The following is a 17,363-nucleotide window of genomic DNA, read 5'->3' as shown; positions in this document are numbered from 1 at the left end:
GGTGGTTGAGATGCTCCACAGGTATTTTACTGCCTCGTAACAGGACGAGGTGGATCCCAAAGCCTGTCCTTGTCCTGTCCTGTGAAACAGCTGAGCATAGCCTTGACGCCAGCGTAGCGTAGGCCCCACATTCACACCGGCGCTGACAGGGCATAAGGAATCCTGGACCCAAAGCGTTGCTCCCTGCCCTCCGTACCCCTTCAGTGCCTGAAGCAACCTGCGCGCTGGCAGGGTCTTGCGGAGCAGGGTTTAAACCTTTTGCAGAACAGGAGGAAAAAGTTCCAGCTGCTGTGAGAGGGAGGCCCCAAGGCGGCCTCCGCTCAGGGACCCCTGCACCCTCCCGGGCAGCGCACATTGAGCGCCAGCGGGGAGGGTTCACCTCAGCCCGGGAGTAGGACGGGGACCACGGGGGCCCCTGCGCGTCCCCTGGGGGCACCCCGCAGGTGTCGAACCGCGGCTCCCCAGAGGGTAGATGCAGCACCACGGGCGCCGCCGAACGGCTCCGCACGTGGCCCCCACCGACCCGCGCCCGACACGCGTGGGCGGAGCGGCGGGCGGGGCTGGGAGCGGCGCGGGGGGCGGTGCGGGAGGGAGCGCGCCCGCAGAGAACCGCGCTCGGCGCCCTCCCGGCAGCGCCTCCCGCCGCCGCGGCACCATGTGGCAGCCGGCCACGGAGCGGCTGCAGGTAGGTGCGGGCGGGCGGGCGGGCGGGGGGCCGAGCCCGAGGGGCTGCCCGGGGAGGGTGGCGGGAGCGGGGCCGGCCGAGCATCACCCGCCGGTACTCGGAGTTTGTTGCAACTTCTCCCCTTGCGTTCGCTGGAGGGTGGGTATGTGTGTGTGTGGGGGGGGGGGGATCGGGGACAGGACACACGCACACAGACACGCACGCACATACTGTGCGGGGGACGCTGCCCCGGCGGCATCCCGAGTCCCGGCTGCCGCTGCCCGGCGGCTCCGGCTCTACCGGCGGCGGCGGCCGCTGACACCCCGGCCACGGGAAGCGGCGCGGCTCGGGGGGTTCCGTTGAGGAAAGCGCTGTTCAGAGGGTTCTCCACGCTCACTCCTCAGGTGAGGGGGGAGTCCTGCCGACCCGGCCCGGCAGCGCCTGAATCCGCGATGTGGGGAGCGGAGAGGGGGGTGGTCCTCGCCGCGGTCGCACAGGACCCGCAAAGCGGGTGAGTGGGACACAGAATCCCGCAAGAGCCGTTTGCTGCCCCCAAATCTACAGGTCCGGGTGGTTCATGGGAACTTGGGTCCCTCCTGCCGCTCCACCGCACCCCTCCGGGCGGCCCGTACCCTCTTGCAGCGGGTCTGGCTCTGCTTGTCCTGTCTCTGCCTTTTTAAATGTATGCTTTTATGCGTATTTCATATTCCGGGTGAAATCTGAGGCAGAGAAGAGTAAGATGAAATAAAACTCACTTTGTAGTTCCTCTGTGTCGAGTTCATAGAGTTTTCCCGGGCAAGTATCTACTGAGAGAGAACTGGCGATTTTAAATAAGAATCAGTGGTCTTAGCAGATGACAAGAAAAGGTGATTATTGCCACTGCAATTAAAATTGAGAATGTAGTTTGATATCATCAGGCAGAAAATTCAGCAGTTTAATTTTGAGTTGATAGCAAAGCCAAGCTGAGCAGGTCCGTGAGCTTTAATCTGTATGAGCCAGTAATGGAAATAATTCCAGTTCCTAAGAAGACATACTTTTTCCTCTACAATGAGAAACTTGATTATTACTGAATAGGAATGATGTGCTATATCCATAGTTGATGGATTCCAGGGTAATGACTGTGTGAGCACATTGTTATTGATTTATTTCCCCGTGTTAGCCAGAAACCTCTGCATTAAACACAAGCAGCAAAGATCACCTGTGTTAAGCAGTTAATGATCTTGGGCTGGTTCTGGAGGTGGGAGCATTCCTGGGGGGCTGCTGCTGCAGGCAGGGACCTGAAGTGAGGCTGCACCCAACAATTGTGGACAAGGGGGAGGGGAGGGAAAGAAAAGAGAAGGGGAAAACTGTGTTCAGCAGTGTTGTGCTGGTCTGGATCATATGGACAGGCTTCCGCCTTTGTGGAATTAGGAGGTGTTATAATAACAAGATATCAGAAGTATATAATATAATAACTGATATCAGAAATATCTGATACTGTCTTGCAAGAGCATGTAAGGCTAAAGAGAGCCAAGTGCTTATGTTTTTGCAGAATAAGATTGTGAGTATAACCTGCTTTGTACGCCCTGCACAGAGGTAAGGGGTCTTGCCTTAGGGAGTTGGTGAGAAAGGCCCTGTGCTGTAGGAACCAGGGCTGCCTCTGGTGGGAGGATGCTCGCCGGGTCTCTCGCTTACCTGTTGCAGCACAACACAGGTCTGCAGAGAGGGGAGCCGGTGCTCCTCCATGTTGCTGAAGGGGAGCCATGAACACCGAAATTCTCAGCAGTGGCCACTAACTTTGCACAGCCTACCGTTGGTTGCCTTTGGCTGGAAGCTCCAGGCATGCTGAGCCTCCCAAAATGCAGAATGCTTGTAAAGGCAGTTCTTACCGACAGGAGTTGCTGGAGAAGTACATGAAGAGCTGTAGGTACTCCAATAAAACAAGCCAGAGGGATCCAAAATTGCTGAATTAAATGATGCTTTGGACTTGTCCTAAATTGTGGAGAAGAAAGCAGCCTTGGAACAGCCCATAGTAATTCCGTGTTCGCACAAGAGGTTAAATAACAACATAGTGCCTGGTGAACAAAATGAATGCAGTGACTGGAAGGATGTTTGGAGTAACTAGGATGTGATTATGTAATTGAAAGCTGAATCCTAATACATATACACATGAGCCAGAGTTCCATGGGTAATAAACTGTCTAATATCCCCAACGCCTTTGGTTTATATTTGTTTTCCCCTCGAAAAAAAACTTTGAAATCTGGTCATTTCAAGTAGCCAGGTCTCCCCTTCTGTCTCTGAGAATCACGTTGTGCACCGCCAGCCAGCCAGAGCTCCTGGCAGCACTGTGGCCCGCTGAGGAGAGCTGTGCAAGGCAATAAATACATGTTTTTATCCTTCTTTCTCCCCTGCAACATGGTAATTCTGTTTCAGGTGTCCTATGTTGCTTTCTTTGTGTCTTGATCTCTCTCTCTGGGCACCCAGCTGCCATGAAACAAATCCTGGTGCCACTAGAGTGTTGAAGGAGTCCCTCTGCTTGTTCCTGGCATCACAAGTCCTCATTGTGGCTGGCAAGCATGTGTTGAGAGGGTGCTGGTCATGGGATTTTGTTGTTGTGGTGATGGTGGGTGTTTGATCACTGAGTAGAGTAGATGATGCCTTACGATCTCTATTCATGTATTCTGTCAATATAGGTTATGCCAGATCGCTACTGTAGGATATTTGGGGAATCAATGATGACAGGTCCAGCCCCATCTTCTATAGCGCTTCCTCTGAGTTGATGTATGGGTGCAAAAAGTGTGGAGCTGGCATGGTTTTCTTGATGTTTTAATGTGTGAGTTGCATGTGGCATGGTTTTCTTGATATTTTAATGTGTGAGTTGCATGTGGTGTAATTTAGACCCAAATGTGTCTTGTGTTTATATGTAGCTGTGGCGAAGTGCAGGTCTGTTGTTAGTCCATGCTGTAGCTCTATAATCAGTAAAACGGTAGAGAAAATATTTTCATCTTTCAGAGTATTTCTTTTGGCCTGGTTCAGTAAGGGAAAGTATGAAGCGACTTGGAAGTGGATGCCTGTTGGTACGGGTCAGTCCTACCGTCGTTGCTAAAGCAAGCTCTGTGTGTTTTAACTTAAATAGTGGCGAGCATCACAGTGTGAAGGCTCCATTCATGTTCTGACAAAGTGTGCAGTGGTCATCTATTGCTCTTAGGTCTCCTTTTCCAGTCCCATGCAGTGTATGGTAAGGCTGCACGTTCCCGGTCTGTGGCTGTTTGTGTAAAATCTACTTTTGTTCCAAATGTGCTGAGTCCTGTCAAGTTTCAGTTTGTGCTGAAATTTTTGGCATTGACTAGGTGGGTACAATTCCAGTAGTGAGGTCAGCAGCAGAACTCATGCATACGCAATAGGAATGAAGCGTCATTGGCAGCTCTGTTACGAAAATGCAGTGAGCTGCGGCATAAACTGGACTTATCCCCACTGCTGTCATGGACACTTGCTGCTGAAAGCTTTGTCTGCTGCTGAAATATGCCCCCCTTCCTGAGGCTTTGGTTTCTGGTTTTGCTGGAATAAGCAGTGATCACTTTTATGTTTTTTGGTCACTTTGTTCTCCATTCCACTTCTCTCTAATGGAAGCTTTTCCTGTTATCCTGCTGCTTAATGAAGAAGCCTTGCTGTTTCTGGAAGATATGTTGAATTGAATTAAATGAGTTAGAAGGATAAGCTAGAAAAACGTAAATATCCAGTTTTCTGGGATTTCCTTGAAAATGTAATACAGTGAAGCCTGCTTTTTCTTCTGCTGTTCCTTTCCTCTTCTGTGATTCTTTCACCTATAGCAACATTGCAGTTATTTGTATTTTTTCCAGAGTTAGTGGGACAGTCAGTTAAATGGGAAACTGCACAGCTGGGACTTTGCAGGAATATGCCATAGAGATCACCGAGTCTCTGGTGTGGTACTTGAGAAGACTTTGATTTTGCAGGTAATACAGGCGTTGGCACTATTCATGCTTAATGTAAAAGAGATGATCTGGGATTTTGTCTTTTCTGAGGATTTTTTCCCCCTATAATTTCTGTGGCAGCATTCCTGGTTTGTGTTGAGTAAAATGCGGGTGAACATACTGAACATGTGTGTGCCTCCCCATCTCCTTCCTGGCGCAGTGGCCAGGGAGTGCTTCAGGTTTTTAAGACTTGTTCTCCCTCCTTGTAATGCTGGAGCTCCCGTCCAGGGCTTGCGGTGGGCATGGTTTTCATTGCAGTGTTTGCAGTAGACCTTATAGATGGTTTTAAGTATGCTCTGATTTTTGGCTTGCAGTCTGTGGAAGCGGCACTGGTTGAAACAATGCCAGAAATCTTCTGAAATCTTTCTTTAAAATTATTTCCAAATGTACCCTCTGTGCTGGGTTTGGGACTTGAGGGTCAGGAGCCTTCACCAGTGCAGCTGGGATTTTGGAGCCGCTGGCTTCGGCGATGCTCCCATGAGGACTCTGAAGTAGGTTTTGAAAACAGGCAAGATCTTTGAGCAGTTTTGTGTGCCTGTCTGAGAGATGGCTGCTATTTGCTTTGAAACCTAAATTTTCTTGGAAACTTGATGCCAGACATTGTTTCTAGATAATAAATCCCAGTGGGTGCATAGTTTCCGAGGTCATGCAGTTTATAAGCCTGTTTATAAGTTTTCCTGCTTCTCTTAACACGTGTGGGTAATAGGGATCGCTACATCCAAATAAATTTTACCCTGGAGTGGGAGACACAGCGGTGCTGTTGCTGCCTAACCTCATGCCATAATGCTAGGCATCCCTGAGCTGAGCTGTGGCCACCAGCCCTCCTTTTGGAGTTGCTCTCGCTTTTCTTCTGCAGGTGGTACAGTTGGTGGGGTCAGGTAGTGAGGAACAGATAGGAGTGCCGTGTTGTGGAGCTGTCTTCCATAACTGCATCCTGTCCCTGCCTGTGGGTCTGGGTGGGAAAACGCTGCTGTTTCAGATGCTTTTCTCTGGCAGACAGTTGGCCCTGGCCAAGCTGTCACTTAGTTTGTACCATCATCTGGTCCCCTTGCTGCCCACCACTGCCCTGCTTCAGGGCTGAACATTGGTTGGTGAAGTGGCTTCGTGAGGATGTGCAAATAGCCAGGTGTTCATGATAGGGCATCAGTGATTCTCTGCCTGCTCATTTGGAAATTCAATATTACCAAAACCCAATGTTTGAAGCCATTTCTGGGAAAAGATTTAATAGCAGATGGTTGCAGTGTATTCTTATATTGCTAGAATTTAATTCTTTCATAAACTAGAGTTCTGCATCTCTTCTAGTGTACTGTACAATGCTATGGGGGAGAGCTGTGGGTGGGCAAGATGAGAGGAAGAAAAGTGGGTGATGGAGGTTAGGAAGCTCAGGTCCTTCTTTACTGGGGCAAGTTTGATTCCCTGAACACAGTGATTTAATTTTGCCACCCTCTAACTTGTGCAGCCTCTCTGAAGTCCATGGGAAATGAGTTTGTGTAAGGTTGCTTTACCATAGTCTTTGATTTGTTGGTGTAATTTACCTCCAAATCATTAAGATACAGCAGTAAAAACACATTATAGCTATTAATGGAAGAGAAAGAAATGAAAGCATCGGTACTGGGGGTGTTGCTGCTCACCGTCTGGCCTGCCTGTGGGTGCTGCTCTGTGGGGCTTCATAAACACATTGCTAGTTTTGTTGGGATTTGTTACTGTACTCTGTAACTGCATCTTCAATATTCTGATACTTTTAGGTTTTGGGATGATAAACTCTGTTGCTAAATACATGCACATTAAGTGCATTAACTAATACACATCAAACGTCTTTCCCATGTCAGGAACATTGAAACTTTTCACTAAAGAAGAGTCAGCTCTGGGCAGACTTACACATGTGTGGTGGCATTAATGTATAATCACAGGTGCAATTGCTTTATGACAAATATTTTCATGTATTCAGGCATAATGTGGTTTTAGATGCTGTTGGTGCTTTCAAAATCAATTTCTTGTCTATTTTATGCCCAGTATTTGGATGCATATGTATGTTAAAAAATGCAGTGTACAATCAGTTGAAGCAATAGTTTTACATTTTTTAAAAGCATATGGAAAGCCTCCTTTTTAAACCAAACACAAACAGGTTGTAAGTGTAAAACACACAAACAGCTGTCTAGGAAGAAACTGCTGTGAGACATGTATAGCAGGACTGATACTATTACTGAACTCTGGTTTCATTAAATATTATGTCAGAAGGAAAAAGTGAAAAGTATTTGAAATATAAGCTTGAGTCATGTGGATGCGAATGTCCAGGAAGTCTTATAGCCCAATGTTTTGGCACTGTATAGCTTCGGGATATCTTTCAAGGCATCGGATTTTTTTGCATTAGTTTGCTGCTATGACTTTACAGCAGTCGGGGATCTTTAAAACAAAGCTGTGTGATTCCAGAAACCTCATCTGGCACCACTTAGGTTGGGCAGTTCCTTTTTTCTACATTATTTATTCTTTGTAGAAAATGAATGGCTCTGGAAAAATGCTAATTTTGGGAAGCATTCTATGACCAAAAGAAAATCAGAATCATTGATTGTCTTGTGGAAAGCCCCCTAGAAAATGATCTTAAGAGTTTGTTTATAGTGTACTAGTAGTTTCTGTTTATGAAGCTGACAGTCTGTTTGATGGCCAAGAAAATAATAAAAAAAGTAATAATAAAGCAATGATTTCCTTGAAGGAAGGCAAACCAAAGCATTCAGTCAAAGTAATTCAGAATTTTAACAGCCTGTTTCTTATTTTCTCTTGTCCCTGGTGGCAGCCAGCAGGACAGTCAGCAGTGGTGTGTCCAGAGTGTCACCATTTCCTTCCAAGCATGATTGTGTTTGCAGCAGACAGACCTTCGGCCGGGTGATGGGAGGTTTGCTATGCTGCTGAGGCTTTGTGCTAGCATCCCTGCACATAGCGCAGTATGCTGGTGACTTAATTTGCGATTTGGCTCTCTGCATAAGCAAGATGAGAGTCTGGCCCAGGGACATGTAAATGTGTAGTGGAAAAGTCTCTTTAAGCAATATTTAGTACTTGCCTTTTTTTTTTCTTCCCTATGGTGCTTTCACCTATAATAATGGAACTTATTTGCACTTCAGATAATAGCTGCGAAAGTTGCTGGTGATAAGAGTGTTAGTCTTTTGGGCTGTTTCTGAATAAGTGCGTCAGAACTCTTTGACCAAAAATTTTAAATGCGGGTGATTGTAAATGTGTCCTGAGAAGATCTAATATGGCTTTTCATGGTTCACTTTTCCTGCTGAAACACTGAAAATGTGGAGTGTGCGTGAAACTGAAGAAGAAGAAAAAAAGTTCTGTATTGCTGGTATTTGATATTCCTTTAATGATGGCATTCCAACAAAATTATACGCAGTCTTGGAATGGTTAAGTTGATCTCATTGCTCTGATCCTTGCCTTAGCAGTTCAGTGATGGCTTCTGAAGTGTTGGTCTTTCTGAAAAGCTCCATACATGTTTTCATCAGGAGGATTTAAACAGTAACTGCTTTTCTGACAATTATTATTGGTGGTAATAATTCCAGTGTCAATTTGGAAACATAAAAATTTTGCTTTTCCAGCTGTTTGCCTCTATTCCCTCACAGGCTTCCCCTACTCTGTTGTGCCGTGTGCTTCAATGGAGGGGGTGGAAGGTCTGGAGCATGTTGAGGACCTTTTTTGGGCTGTTTCACTCCCCTCTCACAACCTAATGTCTGGTTGTGCTTCCAAAAATGTTAACAGCTACATTTCTGACCTGAGTTACTAATAATGAATTTTACTGAGTGAGCTATGCTGCAAGTGCAGTGCTGTTCAGTTTGGGATCTTTGTGCTGTAGCACTGGCACAGTCAGCACTCTCACATCATGCCCCTTCGTGGTATTGGGTCTCTGTCATGCCAGACAATTTTCCAGCGTCTCCTCATGTGAAAACATTTTCTCCACAGGTATTTGATGGGAGCTGCCAAGAACACTGAGAACAGTTAGAAAGTTAATTAAGTGTCCTGAAGCTCAGATTTGTGGCCACCTCCTTTCTTCCTGTGCCAGACTCCCTCAGCATTTGAGAGATGGTTATTCCATACGTTTTGTGTGAAGCCTTCAGAATTATCCTGGAGTTAGTTTCCAAGTATTCAGAGCCTCCATTTAGGGCCAGGCTTTTCCAGGGTGTGTTTTACCTGGTGGAATGAGCTCTTCTGAAAACTTGCTCTGTCATTTAGTGCCTGGAGAAGGGAAGTGATGTTCAGAATCTGGTCCCACAAACGGAGTAGCTGCCGTGAAATCTTGCAGTGGGATCTGGTCCAAGCTCCGCTGGGGTCAGTACCAACCTTGAGCCTGACTAGACTGCAGAGCAGGGCAGTGATCCTGCCCTTTGGGCTCTTACAGGAGATCAAGAAAGTTTGTATAGTCTCATTTAAAAGAAACATCTCTGCATGCTATGGAACTTCTTCCCAAGAGTGTTGGCTGGCAGAAAGCCAGGACAGAGGAGTTTGAGGTCTGTGTGGGATCCCCGTGGTGGTGGCTACATCAAATACATCATCTGGGCCTAGAAGTTCCTAGCTCTCCACTCCCTCCCTGAGTCTGGGTGTTGAGAGACAGAAGGGACAGTCGGACACAGCATTTTCTCTCTGAGCAGCTCTCAGCTGCTCTGTGGCTTTCCTGTAGCTGCAGACCAGCTTTCTTGCTGTCAGGATTAATCTGTGCTTTCTGAGACCTGAAAATGGTTTAGTTTCTTGGGGAGGGGAAGTAACCCCTCCTTTCAGTTATTCTGGTTAAAAAGCCAGGCAAACAAAACTTCTGTTATTATCCATCAAAACTCTCCACTCCAAATTAATATGCTGAACTTATTTTCTAGTGTTTTGTTAAGAAATTTTGTCCTCAGTTTTCTAGTATTTTCTTCTGTTGGGGTGAGGAACACCATGAGAAGAGTTGTGTTATGATGTGCTGGTTCTTCTGGTTCCAGCTTGGAGGTGGAGAGTGTAACAGCAAACAGCAAAATTGTTAGAAAAAGATACATCTGATTACAATCCCAGGGGTTTTAATCTTTTTTTCCCCCTCATTTGAGACTATTTATTTAACAGAACTTTTTGCCCATTTTTAGCTTTTCCATCTGGATTTTTTTTTTTTTATTTTAAAGCAGAAAAGTACTTTTTGGGACTTAGGCAAACACCAAGCTGCAGCTCCCCCAGCTGCCTGGGTGTTGGGACATAGAATGTACCTCTGCCGCGGCTCACTGCGCAGTGCATCAGCAGAAGATCGCAGTGAATTTCTTTCATCTTTCAGGAAAATGTCATCTTAAGCATCTTTCTTTTTTCCCTAGTCGTGGGAATTTTCTGTGCTCGACTATAAATTTGAATCAGAAAATATAGAAGCTTGAATCTTGTCCCAGTGCTTTTAAGAAGGAGCCTGTACCAGTGTGGATCTGCACAAGCTTCAGTTTTCACAGCTGTGCTCTGTTGTTTGGATTAGAATCAGAAGGAAGAATATTTTGAAAATTTTATGTCGGTCCTCTTGACAGTTTGGTTGAAAGGGCCTATTGAGCGTGGTACCATGTGTCTGAGAAAATTCTGATAGCACAGACAGCTTTGGTGCCTCCTGCTAAAATGAACTGCTGGAGGGATGAGCAGGGCAGTTAAAGAGTGCTGGGTGATTAATTTTCCTGGTAGGCAATGAAGAGTGAGCTTAGCAGTGATTCCTGAGACACCTGAAGCCTGGTGATCTTCCAGCTGAGGACAAGGCGCAGGGGGCAGCCCAGGCACTGAGCCCGACTCCTTTGGAAGCTGGGCTGCCCCCGGGAACTGTGGATTTGTGACCTGGGCTTCCCCAGGCTCTGCAGCACTGCCACTAAGAAAGCTGCCTGTTGGCATACATGGTTGGGATGATGGGAGAAGCAGAGCCCTCACATTCTTGATAGAGCATCAGTGCTGAGGTCTGCAGAAGGAAAGCTACTTTATAATAGATTAACAGTTCTCTTTGACAAATATATGTTAAATCACTCGGATTTGGGAATGTAGGCTTATCTCCGTGCAGAGGGATGTGCCTTTGAATCTGTTAACTTTCACCTTGCCATTTGAGATGGCAATGTTACTTTCCAGTGGTTTATAAGGAATTTTAGGAAATGTTTGTGAGTGACCGTTTTATTTTGATCTGGTGTTTAGAGGCTCTTTTTCTCGTTAAAGAGCCTGAAGCCTATGCTGGGACGTGTAAAATTTTCAAAGGACAACATTTTAATCTTGTACCTCTAAAATACAGAGTTGCCATAGAAGGAAGAGTGGCACAGTTTAAAAGGTTACAGGAAACCATGTATGTTCTGCTGTTGCCTTTCCCCGCAAGCCTAGTGTTGTAATATTCACTTCTTTCTCTTTCTTGTAGCTTTGAGGTTGTGTGTAACTCCTTGTGTTTCCCCTTCACAATCCTGCAGCTCTTGGCTTGGTAGCAGGATGCATGGTTCCAAGGGGTTACCCTCCTGCAAAGACCTGGGATTTTGTTTTCCTCAACAGCTAACATGGATGGAGTTCAGATAACTTCCTTGGGGGTGTCCAGTTGGGGACTGGGGCTGCCTGGTGTAGGAAATAGCATCTCAGAAATACCAGTCTTGCTACAGGGTCTGCAGAGGCAAAGGGCAGCCTTTCTGGCCATCACAGCAAGCTTGGGACCAGTCTCTAAATGAGCAACATGACTGCCTCTCATAAGCAAAGGAGATGAAAAGACTGGGCACTTCATGACAGTGAAAAATATTCACTGAAGTTCTGGTTAGTTACTTCTTAATTGTTCCTTTCCTGAAGCCACTCTCCCACACCCTTCCCCATGTTTAAAATGCTGACAAGTTTCAGCCTGAAGAAATGATGGAGTTCTTCTCCCCTAAGAAGAGTCAGATTTGAAGAGATCATGAGCTGCAAGTGCCAGGTGAAATGACTTACGGCAAGACCTTCATCTGAAAAGAGGCATCTTGGAGTTGCAGCTTAGGGATTTCTCCCCCATGGTTGGACAAGCTCCCACTGTTTTTGTTTTTTTTTTGAGCCTGGGACTGTGCTCCAGCAGGTTAGAGCAGGGGTGCTCTGGGGCACTGAGGTTGGTATAGGTGAAGGTATCTGGGGACATTTGTCAGAAAGGCAAAATCAAGGAAAGCTTTGGACTAATGTTAAAAGTTTTGTGGAGATGTAGAGCTTCTGGGAGTAGAAGAAGCAGCTGGGGACCAGAGAGTGGTGAGCTGTGATCGATCTGGGGTCAGGCACAGTCCAGGAGCTCTCTAGAAACCTTGCACTGAAGCAGCTCACTTCTGGTTGGTTTACATTATTTTTCAGAGGGAATTTATATTGTTTTTCCAGGTTATGATTTTTATTTCTCAACATCAGAAGTTATTCATGCTGCTTACATGATACTGGAAAAACAGTTACATGCAGTGGGCAGCGCTGGCCAGGGAAATGCCCATACCTTGTTTATTCTGAAGTTTACTGCCCTCGTTCTGGAAGTAACAGCCTGACCTTTCATTCCTCTGCTATGGTCTGAGGGTGTTCTTACATGGTTGTGGAGCTTTCCAAGATAAATGGAGTGAATGTGGTTTGGCATTTAAATCACTAATGTTGTGTCAAGCTAGAGATTTCAGAAGTTATTAATGTCTGAAGAGATGTCATTTTGTTGACTTGGGCATAAACTTTGCCCCTGTCTATATGTGGGCCTTTTTTCTGGTCCAAATTCAGCTCTCGAGGATGTTGGTATAAACTTAAATGCCATTGCTAATGCCAGTGGAGTTACTCTATGTTTCTTTAACTCTGACTGAGAAGAAACTTAATATATTTTTAAGAGTCAAATTTTATCTGATTTGTTTTTTTTTCTTTGTTGTTTTTTTTTTAAGAGTAGTGATATGTGACAAGGCTTAATGTCTAAAAGAGCTGAACTGAACATTTCTGTATGATTCTTTTTTGGAAAGGGCATGTTACTGAAGTTATTCTGGACTGGGTCCTAATGCTGTTTGGATAAGGGGCTGCTATATATCTGACAGAGGAAAGTCTCTGACATGTTGTGAGCTTGCTGTCTGCTTGCATAGGGGAGGGGGGAAAGCTGCTTTACAAAATACTTATGGAAGTGTTAGTAAGCCTCACAGTCGCATGGTTTCTCCCCTCTGCACAGGGAAAGAGAGTGTGGATCTCTTGCAGGAGAGTCAGTGCAGGGCTGTGCTGGCCGCCCTGGTAGCGGTCTCTGAGCGTCACTGGCTGTCAGCCTCAGAGCCCCATGATGCCTGCAGATGTGCCCCAGCACAGTGCGCAGCCTGCGCCCGGCTTCAGAATACGTTCGGTTTTCAGCTGAAAACCATATTTTGTATTTGTGAATTCAGTCTGTTTCTGAGGCCTTTTCTTACTTTTATATTTTCCTGTGACAGAATATGTTTGGTTTTCAGCTGAAAACCATATTTTGTGTTTGTGAATTCAGTCTGTTTCTGAGGTCTTTTCTTATTTTCATATTTTCCTGTGAAAACTTTGTTCAAAGGGCTTAAAAGGCCCACTCTGGTTTTTATTTTTTTTCAGCATTTCTCGGGAACAGAAAAGTTTCTTACCCAGCAGCCATCGTTACTGAAGTTAGAGAGCAGTCTGCCTCATCCTGGGAAAAAAAACCACATTGTTCCTATGTTTTCTTAGTCTCAAATCCATACATGGGACAACAGGAAAGTACAGTCATATTCTTCCCTATTAGCCCAAAATCTATCTAGTGATTTTATATATATATGTATATATATACAAATTTTTAAACAGCTTTCTGGTCTCTTTACTGAGCTTTAAAACTCAGTATAGACCTGCATAAAATCAGACTGAAACTTTTGCTTTAAAATGACCTAGTCTTTGCAGTGCCTTACTGGTGCCATACCTGACTTCCCAGATCTGAGTTTGAGGAGTCAGATAATGAAGTTAGTCACTGTTACTCATTGCAACTGTGCTGCAGAGCCATCAGTGCAGAGCTGTTCTGCTGTGTAATACAGTTTCCAGAAAAATTAGTCTTTGTAGCATCCCAGTTACTAGGTGTCAACAGGCAGTAGTGCAGTTTTATTTAAGTCAGAGTTTTAATAAAGTCCCTTTATTAGGACTCTCTAGCTAAAGGAGGAGGTAAAGACTCCTTTCACAGTGCTAGTGGGCTCAGCTGGCCAGGGAGGGAGCAGGGCTGTTGGGACTTTTCCAGGAGACTTGGCCACTGTTTTGCAGTGGGAACAAACTGACACAGAACAACTTGTCCATCTACTGGAGGTGTGGAGGAATGATTTAGCAGCATATCATCACCTCCTTAATATAATCAGTTTTTCCGCTGCGAAAGAGGTGATTGCAGCGCCCCCAGTGACGAGGTGACGTGCACTGGATCCTCTACTCTGTGCAGGGACGTTATCCTGATGAAGCGGGTGTGATGCTGTCTGCGCCAGAATAACACCACTTGCTTTGCCTGGGTGATTCACAATACTTGGCATTGTTGTCACATTCTCTGGCCCTTCTAATCCTTCCTGTATGTATGGACATGAGCAGGGTACAGAGATGCTGAAGTCCAGATCTCCAGCAGGGCAGGGAGTATGGCTGGCAGCGCACACTGCTATAGAGAATTGGGCTCTAATCTTGTGCTCTGTAAAATTTTCATGTACGTAGTGGTTTGTATGGGTCCAGCCTTTGAACCAAGCTTTGGCAGAATTTGGAGGCAGGCGTCTGCCTGAGACTGCTGTGTCACCCAGTGCCTTCAGTTGCCTGCTTGCCTTGATAGACCCGACTAGGAGCTAATGGGCTCTATAGGGAGAGACTGTGCAGTAAATGCTGTGCAGGGTCTCACTGCTGGGGCTGGTTACCCCATGTGGTGGCTTACTGCACCCTGTGTAGAGACCCAAGGTTTGCTCTAGGAAATATTTAATGCTGTTCTGCTTTGTACACCTGGAAGTCAAAACGGAATATGGTTTTTCTAGCTAATCATAGTCTCTTGCAAACTAATTGTAAGTAAAATAAAGCAAAGAGAAAGCATGTGGAGTCTGGCCAGTGCTTAGTAATGTCTGAACCAACTCGCCTCCAGTGCAGGATTATTCCTCAGACTTTATTTTACTGAACTTTCGTGGGATTTTGAAGTTTTACCCTGTGTAGCTTATCTTAACTTTCACTGTGTGGTTGTTGTTCTTTGTGTTTGGGTTGTGTTTGTTTGTTTGTTGTTTCTTTTTCTCTAGGCCAGTGGGTCAATAAAAAGAATTATTTTAAACAGTAGATGTGGGATTAATATCTTATTAACCCTGTGTAAACCCCTAACACTATGTGGTTACTAGTATATTTATTCTTATATTCTTGGTATGTAGCTACAGATATGTGGTAAGATTAATGCTAAATTGTTAGCACTTAGTACTCAGTTTAAATAAAGTCAGTTTGTCAGTCTGCTTCCCTTTTTCTCTTTTTTTTTCTTAATTGGCAAGAGTATGCACAAGCAGAGATCAGATGGCCAGAGCCTCCAGAATCTTATTATCTTAATTGAAAAATGTCACCCTTTGACATTAATAAATTATTTAGCGAATACATGATTTAGTCACTGGGGAGAAACAGAATCGACACAACCATCCTTCAGTTCTAGATGATAATAATAAACTACAGCACAGAGCTCTTAAGAATTAATAGCTGTGAGTGTAGGACATTATCTTTGTGTATTAGGACATCTCAATTCTATTTGTAGGACATTATTAGGACATCTCAAACTCTATTTGTAACATTTTATTCTGGAATACCTTTACCTAATAAAGACTGGAAGGTGCACAAAGGACATCCTCCTGTATCTTCTGGTGTTGCTTTTTGGCTTTTTACAGTCTGCAGATGTGTTGCCAGTGCTCTGCCTCTTCTTTTAAAAAAAAAAAAAATCATCAAACTGTTTTGTTTCTGTTGACCATAGTTCATTTACGGGAGGAAATAAGTTGTTTAGACAATATTCGGGGATTATCCATGTATTGGACTACCACAGTAAACATGTAATTAATTCTCATCAAAATGTACACTGTGCTCTGTGCATGGTTTTTATGGAGTCTTCTGGAAAAGAAAATATTTGTCTGTCTAAAAAGCATTTCCTACCCAGTGACTAGCTGTAAAAGAAACAGCTTGAAAATATTTCCTGGCCGAAGGAAAGAATCAGCTTTTAGTTTGCTGTTCTGGTTAACTAAATCACTATGTGTTTTTGTAGCGCTTCCTCAGTTTTTCTCAGTTTTATGTACCTCATATTAATAAACATAGGTACAGAAATAACAGTCCGTCTGAGCCTGCTGCTTTGATCTTTTTCATTTGCTAACACCAGTGCTGGGATTTTGTAAAGGATAATCTGAGGATTCAGGCTTGGCTTTGCTCCTGTTTGAAATTGCTGTTAAAATACTGACAACTGTGCTGCTGGAGCAGGGGCCTGAGGATTGTGCCTTAGGTTTTCTCCTTATATATTTTTTTTCTTTTTTTTTAATTTTTTTTTTTTTTTTAAAGAACTGGATCTGCGGCCAAAATACAGCATTAATGTGTTGAAGGAGATAGGTGTGTAGGTGAGTGCTCCTGATGGAGCACTGTGCGTGATATGTGCACCACACACAGGTTTGCAAGGATAAGCTGGATTTTGCCATGGGACGTGTTTTGGAGCACGGCCAGTGACAGATGGGTTTTGATGACCAGCTTTTCCATTATGAATGAAAGTGTAGTGTTTATTTATGCTTCTAAACCAGGTTGATGAAGAGCTGTTTGCAGTGCCAGGTGACATGCAGCTGTTGGTTTGTAAAGGGTTAAAAGATGGGGTTTCTTTGTGCTGTTACTAGTCAGCAAAGGAAAGTTGGGGTTGGTGATACCGGTATTTCCAGAAAATGAGAAATCAGAGGTTGCAAATTTGTCCTGCAAATTTCTGATCAGCCTCCCCGTTAATGCAAGGGTTTTGCTGTTGCCTTCTTTGCCTGCTGCAGTTCTTTATGGGCCAGTGTAGGGGCTTTAAGATGCTTTCCGGGCAGTATTTTGCTGGCAGTACTCCCTCTTAGCAAGCTGCCCTGCAAGTCCCCTGAGCTACCCATAACTCAGGAGCATGAAATTATTCCAGATTGTGAGTGCCCTTTTCCCTCCGAGTTTTCCAGTATTAGGTGTTTTCGCTCCTGCCCTCTCCCGGCCGCTGCTCAACAAAGCTGCGTATTGTGTGTGTCCTAACTGGGTGCTTACTGGGTGACTATGCAGCACTGCCATTTTCTTGGGTCCCTTGGCACTAAGGTTTCAGTGTCATTTTGCTGTTGTATCCTACTGCAGATGACTGCTTACTAATCAGACTGCTTGTCTGATTTCTTTGTTGATCCCCAGCAGAGCTGTTTGCCTTCTTTCAAGTCATGTATCCCTTTAGCCTTACTCTCATAGTCTCAGATTTCTGTAGTGCCTCATTTTCTACAGACGTGTGATCACTTGTGATTTTCTGACTTAAATTGTTGTCACTTTTTTTCAAAGTTGGCTTTTATATCTGCTACTGTTGCAGACAACAGCTAAAACTGTGCTGCTGAGATGCTCAGAAAACCTGTTGGCAAATGAGGTAATTCCAGAATTTATTCATCCCTTGCACTCTTTCCGCTGAGATACTTTCCTTACTAACAGATATGTTACTACTTTGGTTCATTGGGGGTAAAAGGAAGAACTGTTAGGGCTGGTGACCTCTGTGGTACCACAAGCCACGCTAGACAACCCTAGTGGTTCTTCAGTAGCTGTGTTTTTTGGAAAAAATAGCTTTG

The 17,363-nt window shown here is 44.9% G+C and overlaps 1 protein-coding gene across 3 annotated transcripts in view; it reads left to right on the top strand.

Moving 5' to 3' along the window:
- Positions 1–554: 554 nt before the first annotated feature.
- PID1 (phosphotyrosine interaction domain containing 1) overlaps positions 555–17,363 on the top strand; it is an 87,635-nt gene continuing 70,826 nt past the window's right edge. The window contains exon 1 of one of the 3 annotated variants that reach the window (XM_057417134.1): positions 555–685. In XM_057417134.1, coding sequence (XP_057273117.1) covers positions 656–685 — 30 coding nt within the window. In that variant the 5' untranslated portion in view covers positions 555–655. Of the gene's footprint in view, positions 686–1,205; positions 1,229–4,106; positions 4,618–17,363 lie in introns of those variants that run through there. The other 2 variants (XM_057417136.1, XM_057417135.1) reach the window with 2 other exon arrangements.

This window comes from Pezoporus wallicus, unplaced genomic scaffold, assembly GCF_028554395.1.
Source record: "Pezoporus wallicus isolate ANWC-B61680 ecotype Strahan unplaced genomic scaffold, APGP_CSIRO_Pwel_v1 contig_360, whole genome shotgun sequence".
NCBI classification, from domain to species: Eukaryota; Metazoa; Chordata; class Aves; order Psittaciformes; family Psittacidae; genus Pezoporus; species Pezoporus wallicus.
Note: the sequence above shows the minus strand (reverse complement) of the source record. Positions and strands in the feature narration are given on the sequence as shown.